Source organism: Macaca fascicularis, chromosome 4 (assembly GCF_037993035.2).
Source record: "Macaca fascicularis isolate 582-1 chromosome 4, T2T-MFA8v1.1".
NCBI lineage: Eukaryota > Metazoa > Chordata > Mammalia > Primates > Cercopithecidae > Macaca > Macaca fascicularis.
In genome coordinates this window covers 140402571-140422588 of record NC_088378.1, presented here as the reverse complement: position 1 = coordinate 140422588, position 20018 = coordinate 140402571, and the positions used below count along the sequence as shown (strand labels likewise).

Genomic DNA, 20018 nt, shown 5'->3' with positions numbered 1-20018 from the left:
TGAGTCCAGAGGGTAGAGTTTAGCCTGAGCAACATTTGATCCTAGCCAAGGAAACATATCAAGACCACATCTAAAAAAAAATAAATCCACATGTTTGCTTGTGGATTTAATTCTACTTAATTCACCTGGGTCCATGAAATAAGTAGACACTAGGGGCTGTAGCAATGCAGAGAGAGGTGGCATCAAGACATATTCCTCTTGCATTCCCCACTTCACAGCCACAAAATACCCATAAGAAGTGTTTTCTTTAACAACAACAAAAAGACAGAGACAGCATATGGCTAGATGGCAGATTATCTTACGGGAAGGCCTTGAAAATACATAGCTGGCAAGTGAGACTGTTACCTTTAGCCCCAAGAGGCAGCAAATGGGTCTTCGCAAGAATAGATACTTACCATGGAGTGGAACTTGTTCAACTAGTGGTAGGTGTGCTACCAAACTGAATGGGGTCCACTCACCTGGTGCAGTAAAGGCAAACATCCACACTGAGATTTTGTTGTGGGAGAAAGGAGGGCATTTTTATGTAGGGCGCCAAGCAAGGAGAATCAGGCAACTCACACTTAAGACCCAACCTCCTTGATGGGTTACAAGCAAAGGTTTTTAAAGGCAGGACTAATTAGGAAAGCAGAGTTACAGACATCATAAAACTGTGCATGGAAATTATACATTGGTTTGGCCTTAAAAGTCGGAATATCCTGATGAGGGAGCTTACAGGTCTTAGGTAGATTTAAAGACTCTCTGATTTGTGATAGATAAAGAAGCAAAGCTTCCTTACATAGTTGGGGGCAGTAGAGAGGAATGTTCAGGCCTGGCCTGTGGGCTTGACTCTCTCCAGGCCCCTCAGGAAAAAATTTAGAACAAAGAATGGGGGTCAGAGTTCAGTCCTCAGTTTCCCCTTATCTGAGGTCTCCTTGTCAGTGGATTTATTAGGTGGGATTCCATGTTTCTGAAAAACAACTCAGGGACATATATTAAGATATTATTGTCAGTTTGTATAGAGATTCAAACATCTTGTGACTCTAACTTCCTTGGCTATTGTTTTAAGCTATCACTACCTTCTTACTTATAAAGTCACTCACTTACTTTTTAGGGCTGGCAAGGTGCCTGGAATTTCTCTTGAAGAAACTGAAGGTTTTCCTTTATTTCCATGTTGGGAGGCCCTGGTAGGCTTCTAAAAGAGGTCCCTCCTTTATCTCAGATGCACATGGTAGGAGTGCTACAAAAGAACTTGAATGGGAGATACAGCAACCATGTGGAACACTGATTGACATTTCTTTACACCAGAAAAGGCACTTGCTCAAAATGTCCAACAATAGTCAGAGTGATGTCCTCCTCAAAGGGAGAGTTCCATAGAGAATTAAAATAGTCAACTGAAACACTAGGTGTATAAAGCAAGAGAACAAGGGGCTTGTCTCCCCAAGAGAAAGGGGAAACAAGCATAAAGATTGGGCTTGTACACCTTCATGAGTGTGCTCACACTTGACATGACAGTATCCTCTCTTTTCCTGGTGGATCAGGGGAAGGTGCTGGTGTGATCTACATATATTCCTTCCCATGGTGGGAGGACACTGGAATGATGACTGTAATTCACCTCAACTTGCTTTTCTCATCCCTGATGCAGTGGTCCCAGGACTAGGGATGGAAATAGAGTCCAGAAACAGGAATTATTCCTAAGCAAGAAACGGTAAATATATTTTATGTCCTTTATGTAATAATTCCTAAAGGCCTGGAGAAGTAGGTTGTGCCTTCACTGCACCTGGCAAAGTTGGGACTAACACTGAATGCAGCTGTATTGCCTGGGGTCAGATAGCCACCCAGTTCTCTACCTGCATAACCCTACCCTCTATGAACTGAAATGGATGATGTGAGACAATTGCTAGAACAGTATTGGTCCCTGCAGTCCAAGCCAGAACAGCAGCAGAACCTAGTGTTCCTTCCGAAATTGTAAATGTTTAGTATAAATGAAGAGAAAAAGAAATAGTAGCTGAGGGTAAATGAATGAACACATGGGTTATGTAATGAGGAAAATCCAATGTTACATGAACTACTCGAAAGAGGTATAAGTAAGAAAGAGTATTGTCTCTTAGCTCGATTTCACCAGATGCCTGAAAGCGTGCAGCCATGTGTTGCTGAGACTATTCCTATTTTTGGACTGCACTGGGATAATTGTTAATGACCAAAGAGGATTCTGGTAATGTACCAGGATCTTTTCACTGTTATGATTCTTCTGGTATAGGAGATCTGTGATTGGCCAGACACAGTGGCTCAAGCTTGTAATTCCATCAGTTTGGGAGGCAATGGTAGGAACATCGTTTAAGGTCAGGATTTGAGACCAGCCTCTGCAAAATAGTGAGACCCATTCCTATAAAACATTTAAAAATTAGTTGGGCATGGTGGTGTGCACCTGTAATGCTATCTGCTCAGGAGGCCGAGGCAGAAGGATCACTTGAGTCCAGGAATTTGAGGTTACAGTGAGCTATGATTGTGCCACTGCATTCTACCCTGGGCAACAGAGCAAGAGATTAACTCTAAAATAAAATAATAAATATTATAAGAAGAGATAATGTGGTCAAAACCAGGGTGCGATCTGTCGTCCAATAAAAATATGTGGTCTTTGTCCCTGTTTCCTGACAACTGGGTTCTAGAACATTTGCAGTCTCCTCAGTGATAAACATGACTTCAATATGGCAATGAGATGACTATAGGGTGAGGGGTTCCTAGATAGCTTCAGAATGGGAGCTGGTTGCCAGAAACATGAAGCTGTGATTAGAGGATTGGAACTTTTAGCCCCATCCCTAAAGTCTGGGAAGGAAAGAGAGGCTCGAGGTTGAGTTCAGTCACACAATGGCCAGTGATTTAATTAATCTTGCCTACACAATGAAATTTACATAGAAACCTCTAGAGATTGGGTTTCGGAGAACTTCCCAGTTGGTGAGCACATCCATGTGTCCATGTGCTGGGAGGGTGGTGAACTCCATCTCCATGGGGACAGAGGCTCCTGTGCTCAGAGCCCTTCCAGACCTCACCCTGTGCACCTCTTCATCTGGTTGCTCATTTGTATCCTTTATAACTGCTGTGGTTTGAATGTTTCCCCAAAAAAGTATCTGTTGGATATTTCTTCCCGAATGCAACATTTTTAAGAAATGGGACCTTTGAGAGGTGATTGGACCATCAGAGCTCTGCCTTCATTAATGCATTAAGACTCATCATAAAAGGACCTGAGCCTGTGAGTTTGACTTCCTTTTCCCCCTACCACTCACCCTCTCTTGTCCTTTTGTTTTCTACCAGATACAGTCCCTTGATTTGGGAATTCCCATCCTCCACACCATGAATGAAACAAATTTCTGTTTGTTATAAGTTATCCAGTCTCAGGTGTTCTGCTATAGTGGCATAATTTAAACCAGGGGTCCCTAACCCCCGGGCTGTGGACTGGTACAAGTTTCTGGCCTGGTAGGAACCAGATCGCACAGCAGGAGGTGATCAGTGAGTGAGAGAGCATGAGCATGACCACCAGAGTTCTGCCTCCTGTCAGATCAGTGGCGGAATTAGATTCTCATAGAAGCAAGAGCCCTATTGTGAGCTCTGCATGCAAGAGATCTAGGTTGCATGCTCCTTATGAAAGACTAATGCCTGATCATCTGAGGTGCAACAGTTTCATCCAAAACCATTTCCCTCTGCCTTCCGCCACCTCCACTGCTCCATGGAAAAACTGTCTTCCGTGAAACCGGTCTCAGGTGCCAAAAAGGTGGGGATTTAAGCTATAAAAATAAAAGAACTGCAATACTGAGTGTGAAAGGAAAGTAAAATTTCAGGACTCCAAATTCACTATACCAAAGGGAAAAGTTAAGTTTGGAGACTGAGTGATGGCAAAACTGCCTTTCTTTTGTTCCTATACAAATAACTGCAAAGATAGAAGACCCCATTATTCCCCAGGTGGCCTCCCTCACAAACTGCTCACAAGATAATTCCTTGTGGGCCCCAACATCTTTACTCTAAAATGGAGTTTTGTTGAATTTCCCCCTGACAGTGTAAATTAACAGCTTATCTTCACAGGTCCAGGACAAAGACAAGACTAGACATCATCCCTTCACCCACCAGGTGACTTTTCTTCCCAAGGTTTACTTTATCTTATGTAAAATGCAGATTTACTGAGCACGAGATGAATGCATAGTTGACTGTTTTTTTCCTCTCCTGGCTGCTCTTTCCCCTATAAATATTGCAGTCCTCAAACCCTGTTAGGAAAAAGCACGGGCCACAGATGCTACAATGATTTATGTCTCTGTTTCCAAGGTGCATCTTCAGCTCGGCAAAATCAACTTCTAAACTGACTGAGACCTGTCTCAGAGGTTTTTTGGTTTACGTGACTATAGCAACGTCCTGAGTTCTTTGAGTTAATTTAAGAATTATCAGTCCTTGGGAGGTGAGAGACCCCTGACTTTGCAGCCATGATAGACAGAAGTGCAGGTAACCTGGGACCCGATACTTGGGACTTGCATCTGAAGTGAGGACAGACTTGTGGGATTGAGCCCTTAAACCTGTGGAGCCCGAGGTGAACTCCAGGTAGTTAGTATCAGAATAGAGTCAAACTCTAGGACTCCCAGCTGCTGTTGGAGAATCAGAAATTTGGGTGGAGGAAAACCCCATCACCATCCCACAGAGAGAAACTTAGAGTAAGAGTAAGCAAGCACACCTCTATCTTTTTGGTCCCAGAGGAAAAGATAAACAAAATGTAAGCATTTACTTCACTCCCTAATCTATTAAACACAGGTTACTACCAGCTGTTCATTGTCCAGACGTGGAATGGTCCCACCTCTAACCTAGAAGTTAGGATTTTTTAGGCCTTTGAGGGTGTCACATAAAAACTAATAAATGTTAGAGATTCTCTCCCCAGAAATATTTCCACATATAAGAAAATACAGATATTAATATAAAACATTGGTGTGGACCCAGAACCTCTGAGGTCTTACAAACCTGGGTGTTTTAATCCTAGTAAGAGACAATGCTGAGGAAAGATGTTTGAATAATCATTTCATCATCACACAATGCCACTCCAATAATCTAGACTATAAACTGGGATAGACAAAAACTTGATGTAATAATCTATCCTCAAGGGATATGTTATTTATTAGTCTTGGTTCATTCAGCCACTCTGCGTGCCTACCAGGTACCAGATAAAGTTCTCTTCCTGGATCACTGCTCCAAGAATTAAAATTTGTCACTTTTTCCCACCCCTCACATCCAGCACTTGAACCCTCTTACTACACCAGAATTCCACACTGTCAATGAAAAGAGTCAAACTCGGTAACATATTTGAAGAGATTAATTTTGAGCCAAAAATGAGGGACCACAGCCCATGATGCAGTCCTCAGGAGACCCTGAGAACATGTGCTCAAGGTGGTTGGGGCTTAGGTTGGTTTTATACATTTTAGGAACATATGAGACATCAATAAGCTATACGTTGTTTCAATCCAGAAAGTTGGGACAATTTGAAGTAAGCAAGGGTTGCGGGGTAGTGCTTCTGGGTTATAATTAGATTTTTAATTTTTCTGATTGGCAATTGGTTGAGTTACTATCAACAGAAAGGAACATCTGGGTTATGATAAGAGGTTGTGGAGTCCAAAATTTTCTCACGCAGATGACGCCTCCAGGTGCCAGGCTTCAGAGAGAATAGATTGTAAATGTTTCTGATCAGATTGAAGGTCTCTGTTGGTGGTAAATGCTGGTCAGCTTTTCCTGAATTTCAAAAGAGAAGACGGCATAATGAGGCATGTTCAACACCTGCTTCCCATAGTGGCCTCAGTCTTTCAGGTTAACTTTTGAGCACCGTGGCTGAGGGTGTCAATTGAGATGGTTAGGAGGGGGTGGCTTTGATGTTTTTTTTTTGTTTACAACATGAAAGATGTTGAGAGAAGACAGACACCACCTCCCTCCTTGGAAGAGGACAACACTCCAGTCACCCTGCAGTTGATCATGGACATGCGTCTTAAGCTCCACCAGTCCGATGACCACCTGCTGAAGAGGTGTCATTGTCCTAGGTAAATACTAAGGGTGTGTCATCTCACGCCAAGAAGATTAAGGACACTGACACACGAGGAGTGAGTTTAGGAGCAAAGCATTTAATAGGCAAAAGAAAGACAAAGGGGAACAGCTGTCTTCTTGTGAGAGAGAGGGGCACCCAAAAGGGAATTCTGGCCTGGAGTGGGAGTGCATCGGATTTTACAGGCAGGCTTGAGGAGATGGTGTCTGATTTATGTAGGGCCCACAGGTTGTTTGGACCAGGTGTGATATTTACATAGTGCCAGTGGAAGGCTGTTCACCCCACCCTCATCCTATTATGCAAATGGGCTTTCCACTTGGCCGGCACCATGTCTTCTGCTCCTTACTGTAAACGTGCCTGGCAAAGAGAAGGGAAGATGGAGTTGCCATTGTGAACATGCCCAGTCCCAGGTGTCCTATTCCTATTCGCACAGCTGCCGGCATTCACCCGTGCAAGCTTCCAGCTTACTTGTCTATGTCTGATGCTTGATATTACAGGCTGCACCTTGTTAGAAAAGAAAATAATTTGGAGCCTGCTTTTCATTAAAAGTCTTCCGTACCCTCACTACCTGTCTAAATAATTTCTTCTTAACTCCTATATCACTGCCAGCCTCGGAGCCAGAATGAGGTGACAGAGAGGCTGGGACTGTGCAGAACACATTTTAGTAAAGATGGCTGAGTGACAGTAGTGATGTCCAGTTTCCAGGTGCAGCAGTGACGTCTCCCCTGGCCTCAGGGTCCAGTGTCCAGCACCAGGTGTCAGAGGTGTGAGCAGTGGCGTCTGTGCTCAGCAGCAGGGGCAGTTGTTCCTAGGAGGGGCCTGATCCAGGGGGGGCTGTGGATTCTGTTCCTGGATGTGTAGGTTCCAGCCTGCTTCTGTGGCCATCTCCACAATAAAACTAGCCCCCAATACCAGATATACGACTTTATGTGTACATTACAGAAATCTGTTTTCCATAGTTTGCTCCAAGAAGTGAGTGGGAAATGAGTCTGTGGGTGGGTGTCAGAGAGCAGCATTCACAGGTGTTCCTTGTGCGAGAGCCACATCCTGAATTCTCTACCTGGCCTCCACCCCACTGTGGAGAGAACAACAGGGAATGTCACATCTCATAACTGATGATATACATCCTCCCTTTTCTTACTGTGAGAAAAATCCTCTTTTAAACAGGTTTGAAAACCAACTCCACCCACCCACCCTGGGCACTCTCTGATCTCAGTGGTTCCCAATCTGGCCGAGCAACAGGATTGCTGGTGGGGCTTAGAAAATACTCAGGCCACTCCCCAGAACCCCTGTCTCAGAGTATTATGCATACGACCAAGGAATCGTTTATATAACAAGCCCTAGAGGTGAGGCTGATGCTCAGACATGTGGGATCCTGCTATTCTTGATACTCCAAACGTAATCTGGAGACCAGCAACATGAGCTCCAGCCTTGTCATAAATACAGAATCTGTAGCTCGACTCCAGGCTTCCTGGATCTCAGCACCACGTTCGGGTGATCCCCGTACACACGGAAGTTCCTTGCCTAAGGGTCCTCTAGACTTGGGGTCAGAACTGCGCAGTCTGCTCTGGGTGTGGTGTGATCACATCCCTTACAACTGGAGGTCCAGGGTTCAGTCCTTGCCGTCATTCTTTTCCACAGTCAATCACTCCCTTGGTGCCCCCCCCCCCCAGCACACTGCAGCTCACAACCAGGTTCTCTCTTCAGGAAAGAACAGTCCTTGATGATGGGTCCAATTTCACAGACAAATGTAAGTCTAAATTAGACTCTGCTTTATAGATTCATGAGTTAGGATTGGATTCAGCACCAAGATCACAAGAACCAGGGCAGGGAGAGAGGGCAGGGGAGCAGAGCAGAACAGAAGCTCTAGAAGCAGGGCAGGAGGTGAATGGCTCTGAAAATTTGTCTCAGAATGCACAGAGACCCCCGTGTTCAGGAGCCACCCTGGGCGATGTCTGAGCCTCTGTGGTCACAGTTCCCACTGGACAAGTTTCCACTGATGGGACAAGGACGATGGAGCAGTGAAGGGGACCCAGCTGAGGACTGACCACATAAAGCCCACAAAGAACTGAACAGCAACTAGGCACAGGCCCAGTCCACACTGGGCTACTCACAGCCTTCTCCACCCCCACCTGCAACAGACTCAACACAGCGAACATGCAGATTCTGGAAGGTTCTTAGGTCTTTATTTGCTCTCTGAAATTCTAGGGTTTACTTATTTAAATAATCCATCAACCTCTCATAGCAGATATTTGAGAAAACAAATTTATATTCAGATTCTTATTTTCAGTAGGGAAGTAAGAAGTTGCAGCTCAGTGCACATAAAGTTGAGACTGAGATGGAGACATCCAGCCCCACCTCTCTGGAACAGGAAAGATGACTGGGGAGGAAACACTGGTCAGCGTGGGAACAGGGGTCACGGTGGACACGGGGTGGGCTGTCTCTCCACCTCCTCACATTATGCTAACAGGGACACAGACACATTCAGATGCCTTTGCAGAAAGAGATGCCAGAGTCTCTTGAAGTCACAAAAGGAGAGGCGTGAAGAAATCCTGCATCTCAGCCCCACACAAGACAGTTATCTCAGGCTACAGAAAACAACACTCATGAACAAATTCAAGTCAGTCATGGTAAGTGATGACACTATGAACAGCCACCACACACTTGAAACGTCCCAATCAAAGAATCTCCATTATGCAGGCCTTTCCCCTCTGCCCCACCCCCACCCCCCCAGCCTACTCTAGACCCCAAGAATCTCAGCTTTTCAAGCCGTGAGAGACACATCAGAGCCCTGGGCACTGTCGCTGGCTGGGGTAGAACAAAAACAGGACCTTGTCAGAGCCCACAGGAGACGTGGGACAGGAGGAATTACGGGATGGGTGAGGTTCTCCACACTCCCACCCCCACCACTTACACGCAGGAGAAGTGTAGCTCCTGCATGTAAGGAGAGAGTAGCTCCCTCCTCTTCCACCTGTAGCAAGAAAATGTCCTGTGAGGGGACAGGGAGGAAGCAGGGTCATGAGATCTTAGAGGAACCTCCTAGTCTTGGACCCAAAAGAAATTTCCAGAACTATGACTACAGACCCAGGGCAGGATCAGCAAACAGGAGGAAAGCAGGTGTGGGTCCTGGACCAACTGCCCTCCTAAGGTCTGTCCTTAGCAGGGACCTTCCCCTGACTCGTGAATGCTGGAATCAGGACCCCAACAGCACAACCATCAAGGTGATACATCTGTCCTTCATTGTCACATGTGCTGCACAAAAGAGTAAGTGCTGGCACACAGGGCCCCAGGCTGGGTTAGCCCCTGTGTGGATGTTGCTTCCCAGTAATGAGTCAGGGAACACTTCTACCTGGGGTTTGAAACCCCCAGCGGGACAAGAAAACCCAGACCCCACCCCACACCCTTTCCCTACCTGAGCTCTTCCTCCTCCACATCACAGCAGCGACCACAGCTCCAGTGACCACAACTGCTAGGACAGCCAGGCCAGCAACGATGCCCACGATGGGGATGGTGGACTGGGAAGATGGCTCTGGGAAAGGAGGGGAAGGTGAAGGGCCCTGACCCTGCTGAAGGGCTCCAGAAGGGCTCCTGTTTCCCCTGAGAAGAGACATGACCCCTCATCCCACTTCTTACCCCATCTCAGGGTGAGGGGCTCCGGCAGCCCCTTATGCTGCACATGGCACGTGTATCTCTGCTCTTCAGAAGGCACCACCACAGCTGCCCACTTCTGGAAGGTTCCATCTCCTACTGGCCTGGTCTCCACAAGCTCGGTGTCCTGAGTTTGGTCCTCCCCATCCCGCTGCCAGGTCAGTGTGATCTCCGCAGGGTAGAAGCCCAGGGCCCAGCACCTCAGGGTGGCCTCATGGTCAGAGACGGGGTGGTGGGTCACGTGTGTCTTTGGGGGGTCTGATGGGAAGAGTCAGAAAATTCAGGCGCTTTGCATCTCTCATGGGACACCCCAGCAGCACCCATGTGACCACCCTGAGAATGAACAGGACACCTGGGGTGGGGAAGGGAGCACGGAAGCCAGACACCAGCCTGGACACAGGCATCTGGGATAATCTCCTATTCCTTGGAGAGTTCTAGTCTCTGAGGGAGGAACAGGGACTTCTGGTCCTGACCTGAGTGGAGGCCGAGGGACTCAGAAAAGCTAGAATCAGACCTTCAGACACATTGAGTGTGAGGCAGAGAACAAGGCCTGAGAGAAAAATTCACGGTGCCCAAAGTTGCTGCAGGAGTCAAAGGGGACCCCTGATCTGTATTCTAGGGACTGTCTTCCCCACCATGTCCTCAGAGACGTCATCCCTTAATTGTCCTAGAGAGCAGAGGGGCCCTCAGAGGAAATCAGGAAAACTCATGCCATTCTCCATTCAAGGGAGGGCGACATTATAGCGCTGATCCCATTTTCCTCTCCTCCTCATGGGAGGCCATCCCGGGAGATCTAGAGGTGATGGGGAAGGCGCCCCATTGCCCCTGGTACCCGCGCGCTGCAGCGTCTCCTTCCCGTTCTCCAGGTGTCTGCGGAGCCACTCCAGGCACGTCCCCTCCAGGTAGGCTCTCATCTGCTCTGCCTCGCGGGCCGCCTCCCACTTGCGCTGGGTTATCTGAGCCGCCGTGTCTGCCGCGGTCCAGGAACGCAGGTCTCCGTTCAGGGCGATGTAATCCTTGCCGTCGTAGGCGAACTGGTGATACCCGCGGAGGAGGCGCCCGTCGGGCCCCAGGTCGCAGCCAAACATCCACTGGAGGGTGTGAGACCCTGGCCCCGCCTCCGCGGTCAGCCCCGCCCACCGAGCCCCGCCCCGCCCCGACCAACCCGCGAGGACTTTGGCCTCAACTGAAAATGAAGCCGGGTAAAGGCGCCTGGGGCTCTCCCCGGTCGAGGGTCTGGGCGGGTCCCGCGGCCTCGGGGCGGATCTCGAACCCGGAGACTCGGGGAGACCCGGGCCATCCGTGGGGGATGGGGAGGGGTCGTGACCTGCGCCCCAGGCCGGGACCACTCACCCGCCTCGCTCTGGTTGTAGTAGCCGCGCAGGTTCCCCAGGCCCACTCGGAAAGATTGTGTGATGTCCTTGGCGAGCCCTGTCTGCTCTTCCCAATACTCCGGCCCCTCCTGCTCCGCCCACGGCGCCCGCGGCTCCATCCTCGGACTCGCGGCGTCGCTGTCGAACCGCAGGAACTGCGTGTCGTCCACGTAGCCCACGGAGATGAAGCGGGGCTCCCCGCGGCCGGGCCGGGACACGGCGGTGCTGAAATACCTCAAGGAGTGCGAGCCTGGGGGCGAGGAGAGGCTGAGACCCGCCCGACCCTCCTCCCCGCGCGGCTCCCCGGGTCCTGCGCCCCCGCCTGCGGTCCCCTCGCTCCTCCCCGCAGAGGCCGTTTCCCTCCCGACCCCGCACTCACCGGCCCAGGTCTCGGTCAGGGCCAGGGCCCCCGAGAGCAGCAGGAGGACGGTTCGGGGCGCCATGACCGCATCTCGGCGTCTGAGGAGACTCTGAGTCCGGGTGGGAGCGTGGGGACTGTAGAACTGAGACCGCGGCGACGCTGATTGGCTTCTCTAGACATCCGACACCCAATGAGAGTGGGAACTGGGAGCGTCACGAGTATCCTGGAAGAAGGACCCGACACTGTTGGGAGAAGTGAAACTAGGGGAGTGGGGAATCCCCAACCCAGTGCCTCCCCAATGCAGATAAGACCCGAGGCCCTGAGAGCCACGCCCAGGACCTGGGACTTCATCCTGATCCCTCTCCGACACCAAGCCTCTTTGTCACCCTGTCTGCCCAAGTCCTGGACAAGTATCTGTCTGTGGAAACCAGGGAGAGACCCCCAGGCTGCACCCAGCCTCTTCCCCTTCCCTACTCGTCCTGGAATCCCCGACCCTGAACTGGACTCCCTGCCTCCCTCTCCTACCTCTCCCCTTGGACCTTTGTACAGGGAAACTCACCACGGGGAACTTGATGCCAGAGAGTGAGCTCGCCCTGGGAATGGAGGTGTAGAGACAGGGGTTTTCTCTCTAAACCTGGTGAAGTTTTGTCTGAAGGCACCACATAGAGATTCTCATAGAGACCAGTTTCCTTTTTGTTTATTAATACAGTAGGTAGCACAATATTGGTAATCCCTGAATGATTAGAATTCCAATTTGTAAAAGACCTGTGGCAAAACAGCATTACAATTAAACCCTCAAAGCTCGTAAGTTTTACTTTCCCAGACTGTGGATCTGTGACTCTGAGTTGTTGCATTTAAAATTATCTTCATTCCCTAGCCCGAGTTTCCCTGCATGCGTCCAGAACATCTCTTGAATACAAAGAAGCAGAGTTTGTTACTGTCTATTGTGACCGGGAGCCTGTAGTCATCACCTCAAAGTTGCGAGTGCTCCATGTAGTCCCAATGCTCTTCACGGACGCTCAAGCACTGCCTGTTTTCCTGAACTATGCACATCTAAGCAGTGTGCATATTTTATCTGGACACTAAATGAGTTTGGCAACTACTAAACTACTAATACTGAATGAGTTTAGCACATTGGTAGGCTACAAGATCAAAACACAAAAACTGAGTGTGCTTCTATAGAGCATCAATGCATTAATACAAATGTTATTTAAAAATCCAACTTACAACAGCATTAAAAAGAATGAAGTCAGAACAAAATTGAGGGCCCAGCAATACTCTTCACTTTTATGGTTAATTGGTTTTTGAAAACAGTGCTAATATAATTCAGTGGGGGGAGAAATTATCTTTTCGTCAAGTGGTGCTGAGACAACAGGCTATCCATATGCAAAAGAATAAAGCTGGATCCCTACTTCACACTACATATAAAAATTACCTCAACGTGTATCAAAGACCTAAATGTGAGACTTAACACTAGAAAACTCTTGGAAGAAAACATAGGTATAAATCTTCATGACTTTGGATTAGGTAAAAATACCCGACCTTAAATGATACCAACGGCACAAGCAAAAAGAGGAAATAAAAAATCGAACATCATCAAAATTAAAAATGTATGAGTCTAAGGACACCACCAAGAAAGTGAAAAGAAACTCATCGAATGGGAGAAAATTTTTGCAAATCTTACATCTGGCAAGGAAAAGACTTGTATTTAGAATATATAAAGAATGGTTGTAACTCAATATAATAATATTAGTAATAATAAGATAATAATAAACAATAAATAAAATCATAATAAGACAAATAATATACAAAAGGCTCATAAGCATATAGAAACATGTTCAATATCATTAACCATCAGGGAAATGCACATCAACCCAAAAATAAGATACTATTTCCCACCCACTAGAATGGCCATAATTTAAAAGGTAATAATTAGTGTTGATGAGAATGTGGAGATACTAGAACACTCACACTTTGCTGGTGGGGATTTAAGAGACATAGCTCCTTTAGAAAGCAGGCTATCAGTAGCTCAAATTGTTGAACATTAAGTTATTACATGAACCAGCAATCCCCTCCTATGTATACAGTATACCTAAGAGAAATTAAAACATAAGTTCACATAAAAACTTATATACCATGTTTGTAGCAGCATTATTCATTATAATCCAAACGAGAAGGACCAAAATGTTGCCAACTAATAAATAAATTGTGATATATGCATACAATGGAATATAATTAAGCAATAGAAAAGATGTTAAGTACTGATACAAGCTACGACTCATTCCAACTTTGAATACGTTCTGGTAAGTAAAAGAAGACAGACACAAACGGCCACATGTTGTATAATTTCATTACATTAAATGTTCAGAATAGGTAAATCTGTAGAGCTAAAACATAGGTTGGTAGTTTCTTAGGCCTGGGCTTTGGATATGGATTTTTCTGCAGGGCTGGGAGGAGATAAAAGGATCTGTAATTGATTGTGGTACTGGAGGCACAACTGTGAATATTCTAAAAACCACCGAATTGTATATTTTGAATGTGTGGATTTTATACTATTTAAGTTATATCACAAGTTGTCTGGAAAATGATTAAATTACATATAAAATTTACAGTCATTGCAGTTCAACAAAAGCTACCAGATATAAACACTCAATATGGTTTGCATGCAAGTGAAGAAAGTAGACATGCAGAGAGAAGGCTGATACAATAGTAATCACCTTAGTAAAGTGGGTTTGGATTTAGTGACAGAGAGATTTAAAAGTATATTTATGTATATTTTGATTGTTTCATTTCCTATTGTGAGCATGAATTATTTTTACACTAAAAATTTAATAAAATGTTACAAATCTTGAAAGTTCTGCAGTCAAATAAACATAGTAACAAATGATAAAGAGCTGTCTGGAATGTCTTCCTAGAGAACTGGTTGATGCACATGCATGTAAAAGGGAGGCAATGTATGTATGTATGTATCTGAGATGGAGTCTCACTCTGGCGCCCAGCTAATTTTTGTATTTTTAGTAGAGACAGAGTTTCGCCATGTTGGCCAGGCTGGTCTCAAAACTTCCGACCTCAAGTGATCTGCCCGTGTCGGCCTCCCAAAGTGCTGGGATACAGGCTTGAGCCACCAAGCCCGGCCACAACTTCTCTTTTAAAAGGATCTCTGACTGCTGTGCTGAGAACAGAATTGAGAGGCGAGGGACAAGGGAGGCAGAAGGGAAAACAGTAGGAAGCGAGTGCAGTATTCCAGGCTGGAGATGTCGGTGACCTTGACTGGGGTGTGAGCAGGGGAAAGAGTGGGACGTCAGGGGATTCTGGATGCATTTGAAGATGGAGTTACAGCATTTGCCAATGGATTGTATCTGTGGTGTGAGAAAGATGAAACAAGGACACCCATAGTTGTAAAAAGAGTGAGTAGAAAGGTGGATCTGCTGTCAGTGGAGATGGGGAGACTCTGGCAGGAGCATACTGAGGAGGGGGCATCACAGGCACTCAGTAGAGGAGATGTCTACTAGGAATGCAGGTGAGGGAGCTGGGGTGGAATTTGGACAGACAACTCCAGAGTTTAGAGGAAAGGAGAAATAGAGCGGGCTGGAGAAATAGATTTAGGAGGTCACACTCTATTAATGATACTTAAAACCTCAAGCAAGGATGAAACACCAAGGGAGTGGTTGACTATGGAAAAGAATGAGCACAAGGACTGATCCCTGGACCTCCAGTTCTAAGGGATCTGATCAGAGCACACCCAGAGCAGACTGCACAGTTCTGACCCCAAGTCTAGGGAACACTTAGACAAGGAACTCCCATATGCACAGGGATCATCTGAACGTGGTGCTGAGATCCAGGAATTCTGGAGTCAAACAAGAGATTCTGGATTTATGACAAGGCTGAAGCTCATGTTGCCGGTCTCCAGATCAAAAACACCAGGATCCCACATGTCTGAGCATCAGCCTTGCCCATAGGGCTTGTTATATAAGTGATTCCTTGGTCTTGTGCATAATATTCTGAGACAGGGGTTCTGGGGAGTGGCCTGAGTATTTTCTAAGCTCCCACCAGCAATCCTGCTGCTCAGCCACCTTGGGAACCACTGAGATCAGAGATCAGAGAGTGCCCAGGGTGGGTGGGTGGGGTGGGTTTTCAAACCCTGTTTAAAAGAGGATTTTTCTCACAGAAAGAAAAGGGAGGATGTGTATCATCAGTTATGAGATGTGACATTCCCTGTTGTTCTCTCCACCATGCGGTAGAGGCCAGGTAGAGAATTCAGGATGTGGCTCTTGCACATGGAACACCTGCGAATGCCGCTCTCTGACACCCGCCCACAGACTCATTTCCCACTCACTTCTTGGAGGAAACCATGGAAACCAAATTTCTCTAATTTACACATACAGTAGCATACATGGTATTGGGGGCTAATTTTATTAAGCAGACTGGAAACTACACATCCAGGAACAGAATCCATAGCCCACCCTGGATCAGGTCCCTCCTAGGAAGAACTGCCCCTACTGCTAAGCACAGACGCCACTGCTCACACCTCTGACACCTGGTGCTGGACACTGGACACTGGACACTGAGGCCAGGACAGATGTCACTGCTGCACCTGGAAACTGGACATCACTACTGTCACTCAGCAATCTTTGCCAAAATGTGTTCTGCACAGTGCAGGCTCTCTGTGTCACCTCATTCTGGCTCAGAGGCTGGCAGTGATATAGGAGTTAAAAAGAAATTATTTAGGCAGATAGTGAGGGTACAGAAGTCCTCAGTAAGATTTTCCTTTTAATGAAATGCAGCCCCAAAGTCATTTTCTTTTCTAACAAAGAGCAGCCTGTAAAATTACTACATCTAATAAGAGAGATAGACTCCAGTATAATAATAGTGGAGACTTCAACATCCAACCCTCAACATTAGACAGATCATCTACACAGAAATCAAGAAGAAACATTGAATTTAAACTTTAGACCTAATAAAGCTAAAAGACATTTACAGAGCATTCTATCTAACACTGCAGAATATGCTACACTCTTTCCACAAACATATGGAACATTTTCCGGGAGAGAGCCTATGTTAAGCCACAAAAAAGTCTCAACAAATTTTCAAAAGTTGAAACCATATCAAATATCTTCTCCAGTCACAATGGAATAAAACTAGAAATATACACCAAGAGAAACTTTGGCAACTAGACAAATACATGAAAATTAAACAACATGCTCCTGAATAACCATTGAGTCAGTAGAGAAATTAAAATGGAAATCAGAAAGTTTCTTGAAGCAAATGAAAATGGAAACACAACATACCAAAACCTGTGGGATACAGTTAAACAAGGCTAAAAGGGACGTTTATAGCAATAAATGCCTACCTAAGAAAAGTAAAAACACTACAAATTAACAATATAACAATGAACCTCAAGGAACTAGAAAAGCAACAACAAACCACATCCAAAATTAGCAGAAAAAATAATAAAAATCAGAATAGAACTAAATAAAGACTTCTAAAACTCATGTAAATGATCAACCAAGTGAAAAGATCGTTCTACAAAAAGATAAACAAAAGTAATAAACCACTAGCTAGACAAACCAAGAAACAAAGAGAGAAGACTCAGACAAAATCAGAAAAAAAAAAAAAAGAGAAACATTACAACTGATACCGCAAAAATACAAAAGATTATCAGAGACTATTATGAACAATTCTATACTGACAAACTCAAAAACCTGGACGTTATGGATAAATTCCTGGAAACATACAACCTAGCAAGACTAAATTAGGAAGAATAGAAAACCTGAAGCCCTAACATCTGTGAACCGTTCTCACAGCGGGCCCAGTGGGCACCTGACCAACATGTGATTATTTCCTCTGCGCTGGTTTGCATACTTGAAATAGACCTGCTCAGCAACAGGCAGAATCCGCAGTTCACTTCCTTTTCTACCTTTTATTTTCAGTTCAGGGGTACAGGTACAGGCTGTTATATAGGTAAACTTGTGTTGTAGGAGTTTGTTGCACAGATTAATCACCCAGTTTTTAAGCCTAGTACCCATTAATTATTTTTCCTGATCCTCTCCCTCCTTCCACCCTCCACCTTCTGAAAGGCCCCAGCGTGTGTTGTTCTCCTGTCTGTCTCCATGCGTTCTCATCATTTAGCTCCCACTTATAAGTAAGAACATGCAGTATTTGTTTCTCTGTCCCTGCATCAGTTTGCTAAGGATAATGACTTCCAGCTCCATCCATGTCCTGCAAAGGAAATGATCTCATTCCTTTTTCTGCTGCTTGGTATTCCATGGTATATGTGTACCACATTGTCTTTATTTGGTCTATCATTGATGGGCATTTAAGTTGAGTCCACATCTTTGCTATTGTGAATGTTGCTGCAATGAGCATATGTATGCATATGTCTTCAAAATAGAATGATTTGTATTCCTTTGGGTATAATGGTATTTCTGTCTTTAGGTCTTTGAGAAATCACCACACAGTCTTCCACAATGGCTGACCTAATTTGCACTCTCACCAATAGTGTATAAATGTTCCTTTTTCTCCAAAACCTTGCCAGCATCTTTAATTTTTTGACTTTTTAATAATTGCCATTCTGCCTGGTGTGAGATGTTATCTCATTGTGGTTTTGGTTTGCATTTCTCTAATGATCAGTGATGTTGAGCTTTTTTTCATATGTTTGTTGGCTGCGTGTATGTCTTCTTTTGAGAAGCATCTGTTTATATGCTTTGCCCACTTTTTAAAGGGGTTGTTTTGTTTTTTCTTGTAAATTTGTTTGAGTTCCTTATAGATGCTAGATATTAGACCTTTGTCCAATGCATAGCTCGCAAAAAATTTTCCTCATGCTGTAAGTTGTCTATTTACTCTGTTGATAATTTCTTTTGCTGTGCAGAAGCTCTTTAGTTTAATTAGATCCCATTTGTCAATTTTTGTTTTTGTTACACATGCTTTTATCACCTTTGTCATAAAATCGTTGCCCATGCCTATGTCCTGAATGGTATTGCCTACCTTGTCTTCCAAGGTTTTTATAGTTTTGGGTTTTACATTTAAGTCTTTAATCCATGTTGAGGCAATTTTTGTATATGTTGTAAGGAAGGGGTTCAGTTTAAATCTTCTGCATATGGCTAGCCAGTTATCCCAGCACCATTTATAAATAGGGAATCCTTTCCCCATTGCTTGTTTTTGTCAGGTTTGTCCAAGATCATAGTTGTAGGTGTGTGGTCTTATTTCTGGATTCTCTATTCTGTTCCATTGGTCTATGTGTCTGTTTTTGTACCAGTACCATGCTGTTTTGGTTACAGTAGTCCTGAAGTATAGTTGAAATCAGGTACCGGATACCTCCAGTTTTGTTCCTTTTGCCTAGGATTGCCTTGGCTATTTGGGCTCTTTTTTGGTCCTATGTGCATTTTAAAATATTTTTTCGAGTTCTGTGAAGAATGTCAATGGTAGTTTGATAGGAATAGCATTGAATCTGTACTTTACACTGGGAAGTATGGCCATTTTCACTATACTGATTTTTCCTATCCATAAGCACAGGAAATTTTTTCATTTGTTTGCATCGTCTCTGATTTCTTTGAACAGTGGTTTGTAGTTCTCCTTGTAGAGATCTTTTACCTCCTAAGTTAGCTGTATTCCTAGGTATTTTATTCTTTTTGTGGCATTTGTGAATGGGAGTTCATTCCTGATTTGGCTCTTGGCTTATCTGTTGTTGGTGTGTAGAAATGCTAGTAATTTTTGCACATTGATTTTGTATCCTGAGACTTTGCTGATGTTGTTTATCAGGTTAAGAAGCTTTTGGGCTGAGCCTATTCACCTGTCAATCTTCTGGTCCTGGGCTTTTTTGTGGTTTGTAGGCTGTTTATTACTGCCTTAAGTTCAGAACTCGTTATTTGTTCAGGGATTGAATTTCTTCTTGGTTCAGTCTTGGGGGCAGTATATATGTCCAGGAATTGATCCATTTCTTCTAGATTTTCTCATTTACGTGCATAGAAATATTCATAATATTTTCTGGTAGTTGCTTATATTTCTGTGGGGTCAGTGGTAATGTTTTTATTGTTTCTGATTGCGTTTATTTGAATTTTCTTCCTTTTCTTCTTTATTAGTCTAGCTAGTGGTCTATATATTTTCGTAATTTTTTTTAGAAACCTCCTGACTTCATTGATCTTTTGAATGCTTTTGCATGTTTCTGTCTCCTTCAGGAGACAATACCTTTGTTAATGTTTTTTTGGTGGTTGTTGTTATTTCTTGTCCTCTGCTAGCTTAGGGATGTGTTTGCTCTTTGTTCTCAGGTTCTCTTAGTTGTGATTTTAGGTTCTTAACTTGAGATCTTTCTAACTTTTTGATGTGGGCATTTACAGCTATAAATTTCCCTCTTAACACTGCCTTAGCTGTTTCCCAGAGATTCTGGTACATTGTATCTTTGTTCTTATTAGTTTCAAAGAACTTCTTGATCTCTGCCTTAATTTCATTATTTACCCAAAAGTCATTTAAGAACAGGTTATTCAATTTCTCTTTAATTGTATAGTTGAGTGAATTTCTTATTCTTGATTTTGAATTTGATTGCACTGTGGTCCAAGAGACTATTACGATTTCAGTTCTTTTGCATTTGCTGAGGAGTGTTTTA

The 20018-nt window shown here is 44.8% G+C and overlaps 1 protein-coding gene across 7 annotated transcripts in view; it reads right to left on the bottom strand.

The window, feature by feature from the left end:
* LOC102116527 (patr class I histocompatibility antigen, B-2 alpha chain-like) overlaps positions 1 to 11530 on the bottom strand; it is a 30363-nt gene extending 18833 nt beyond the window's left edge. The window contains exons 1-7 of one of the 7 annotated variants that reach the window (XR_012434005.1): positions 11438 to 11530; positions 11039 to 11308; positions 10518 to 10793; positions 9671 to 9943; positions 9450 to 9566; positions 6293 to 7112; positions 5306 to 5733 (exon numbers count right to left, since the gene is read on the bottom strand). Coding sequence is in view for 5 of the 7 variants with exons in the window: in XM_065543017.2 (XP_065399089.1) it covers positions 8821 to 9008; positions 9450 to 9566; positions 9671 to 9943; positions 10518 to 10793; positions 11039 to 11308; positions 11438 to 11501 (1188 nt within the window). In the remaining 2 variants the exon portion in view is untranslated. Of the gene's footprint in view, positions 1 to 5305; positions 7113 to 8201; positions 8628 to 8799; positions 9027 to 9449; positions 9567 to 9670; positions 9944 to 10517; positions 10794 to 11038; positions 11309 to 11437 lie in introns of those variants that run through there. The other 6 variants (XR_012434004.1, XM_065543018.1, XM_065543017.2 and 3 more) reach the window with 6 other exon arrangements.
* Between the last annotated feature and the right edge of the window lie 8488 nt (positions 11531 to 20018).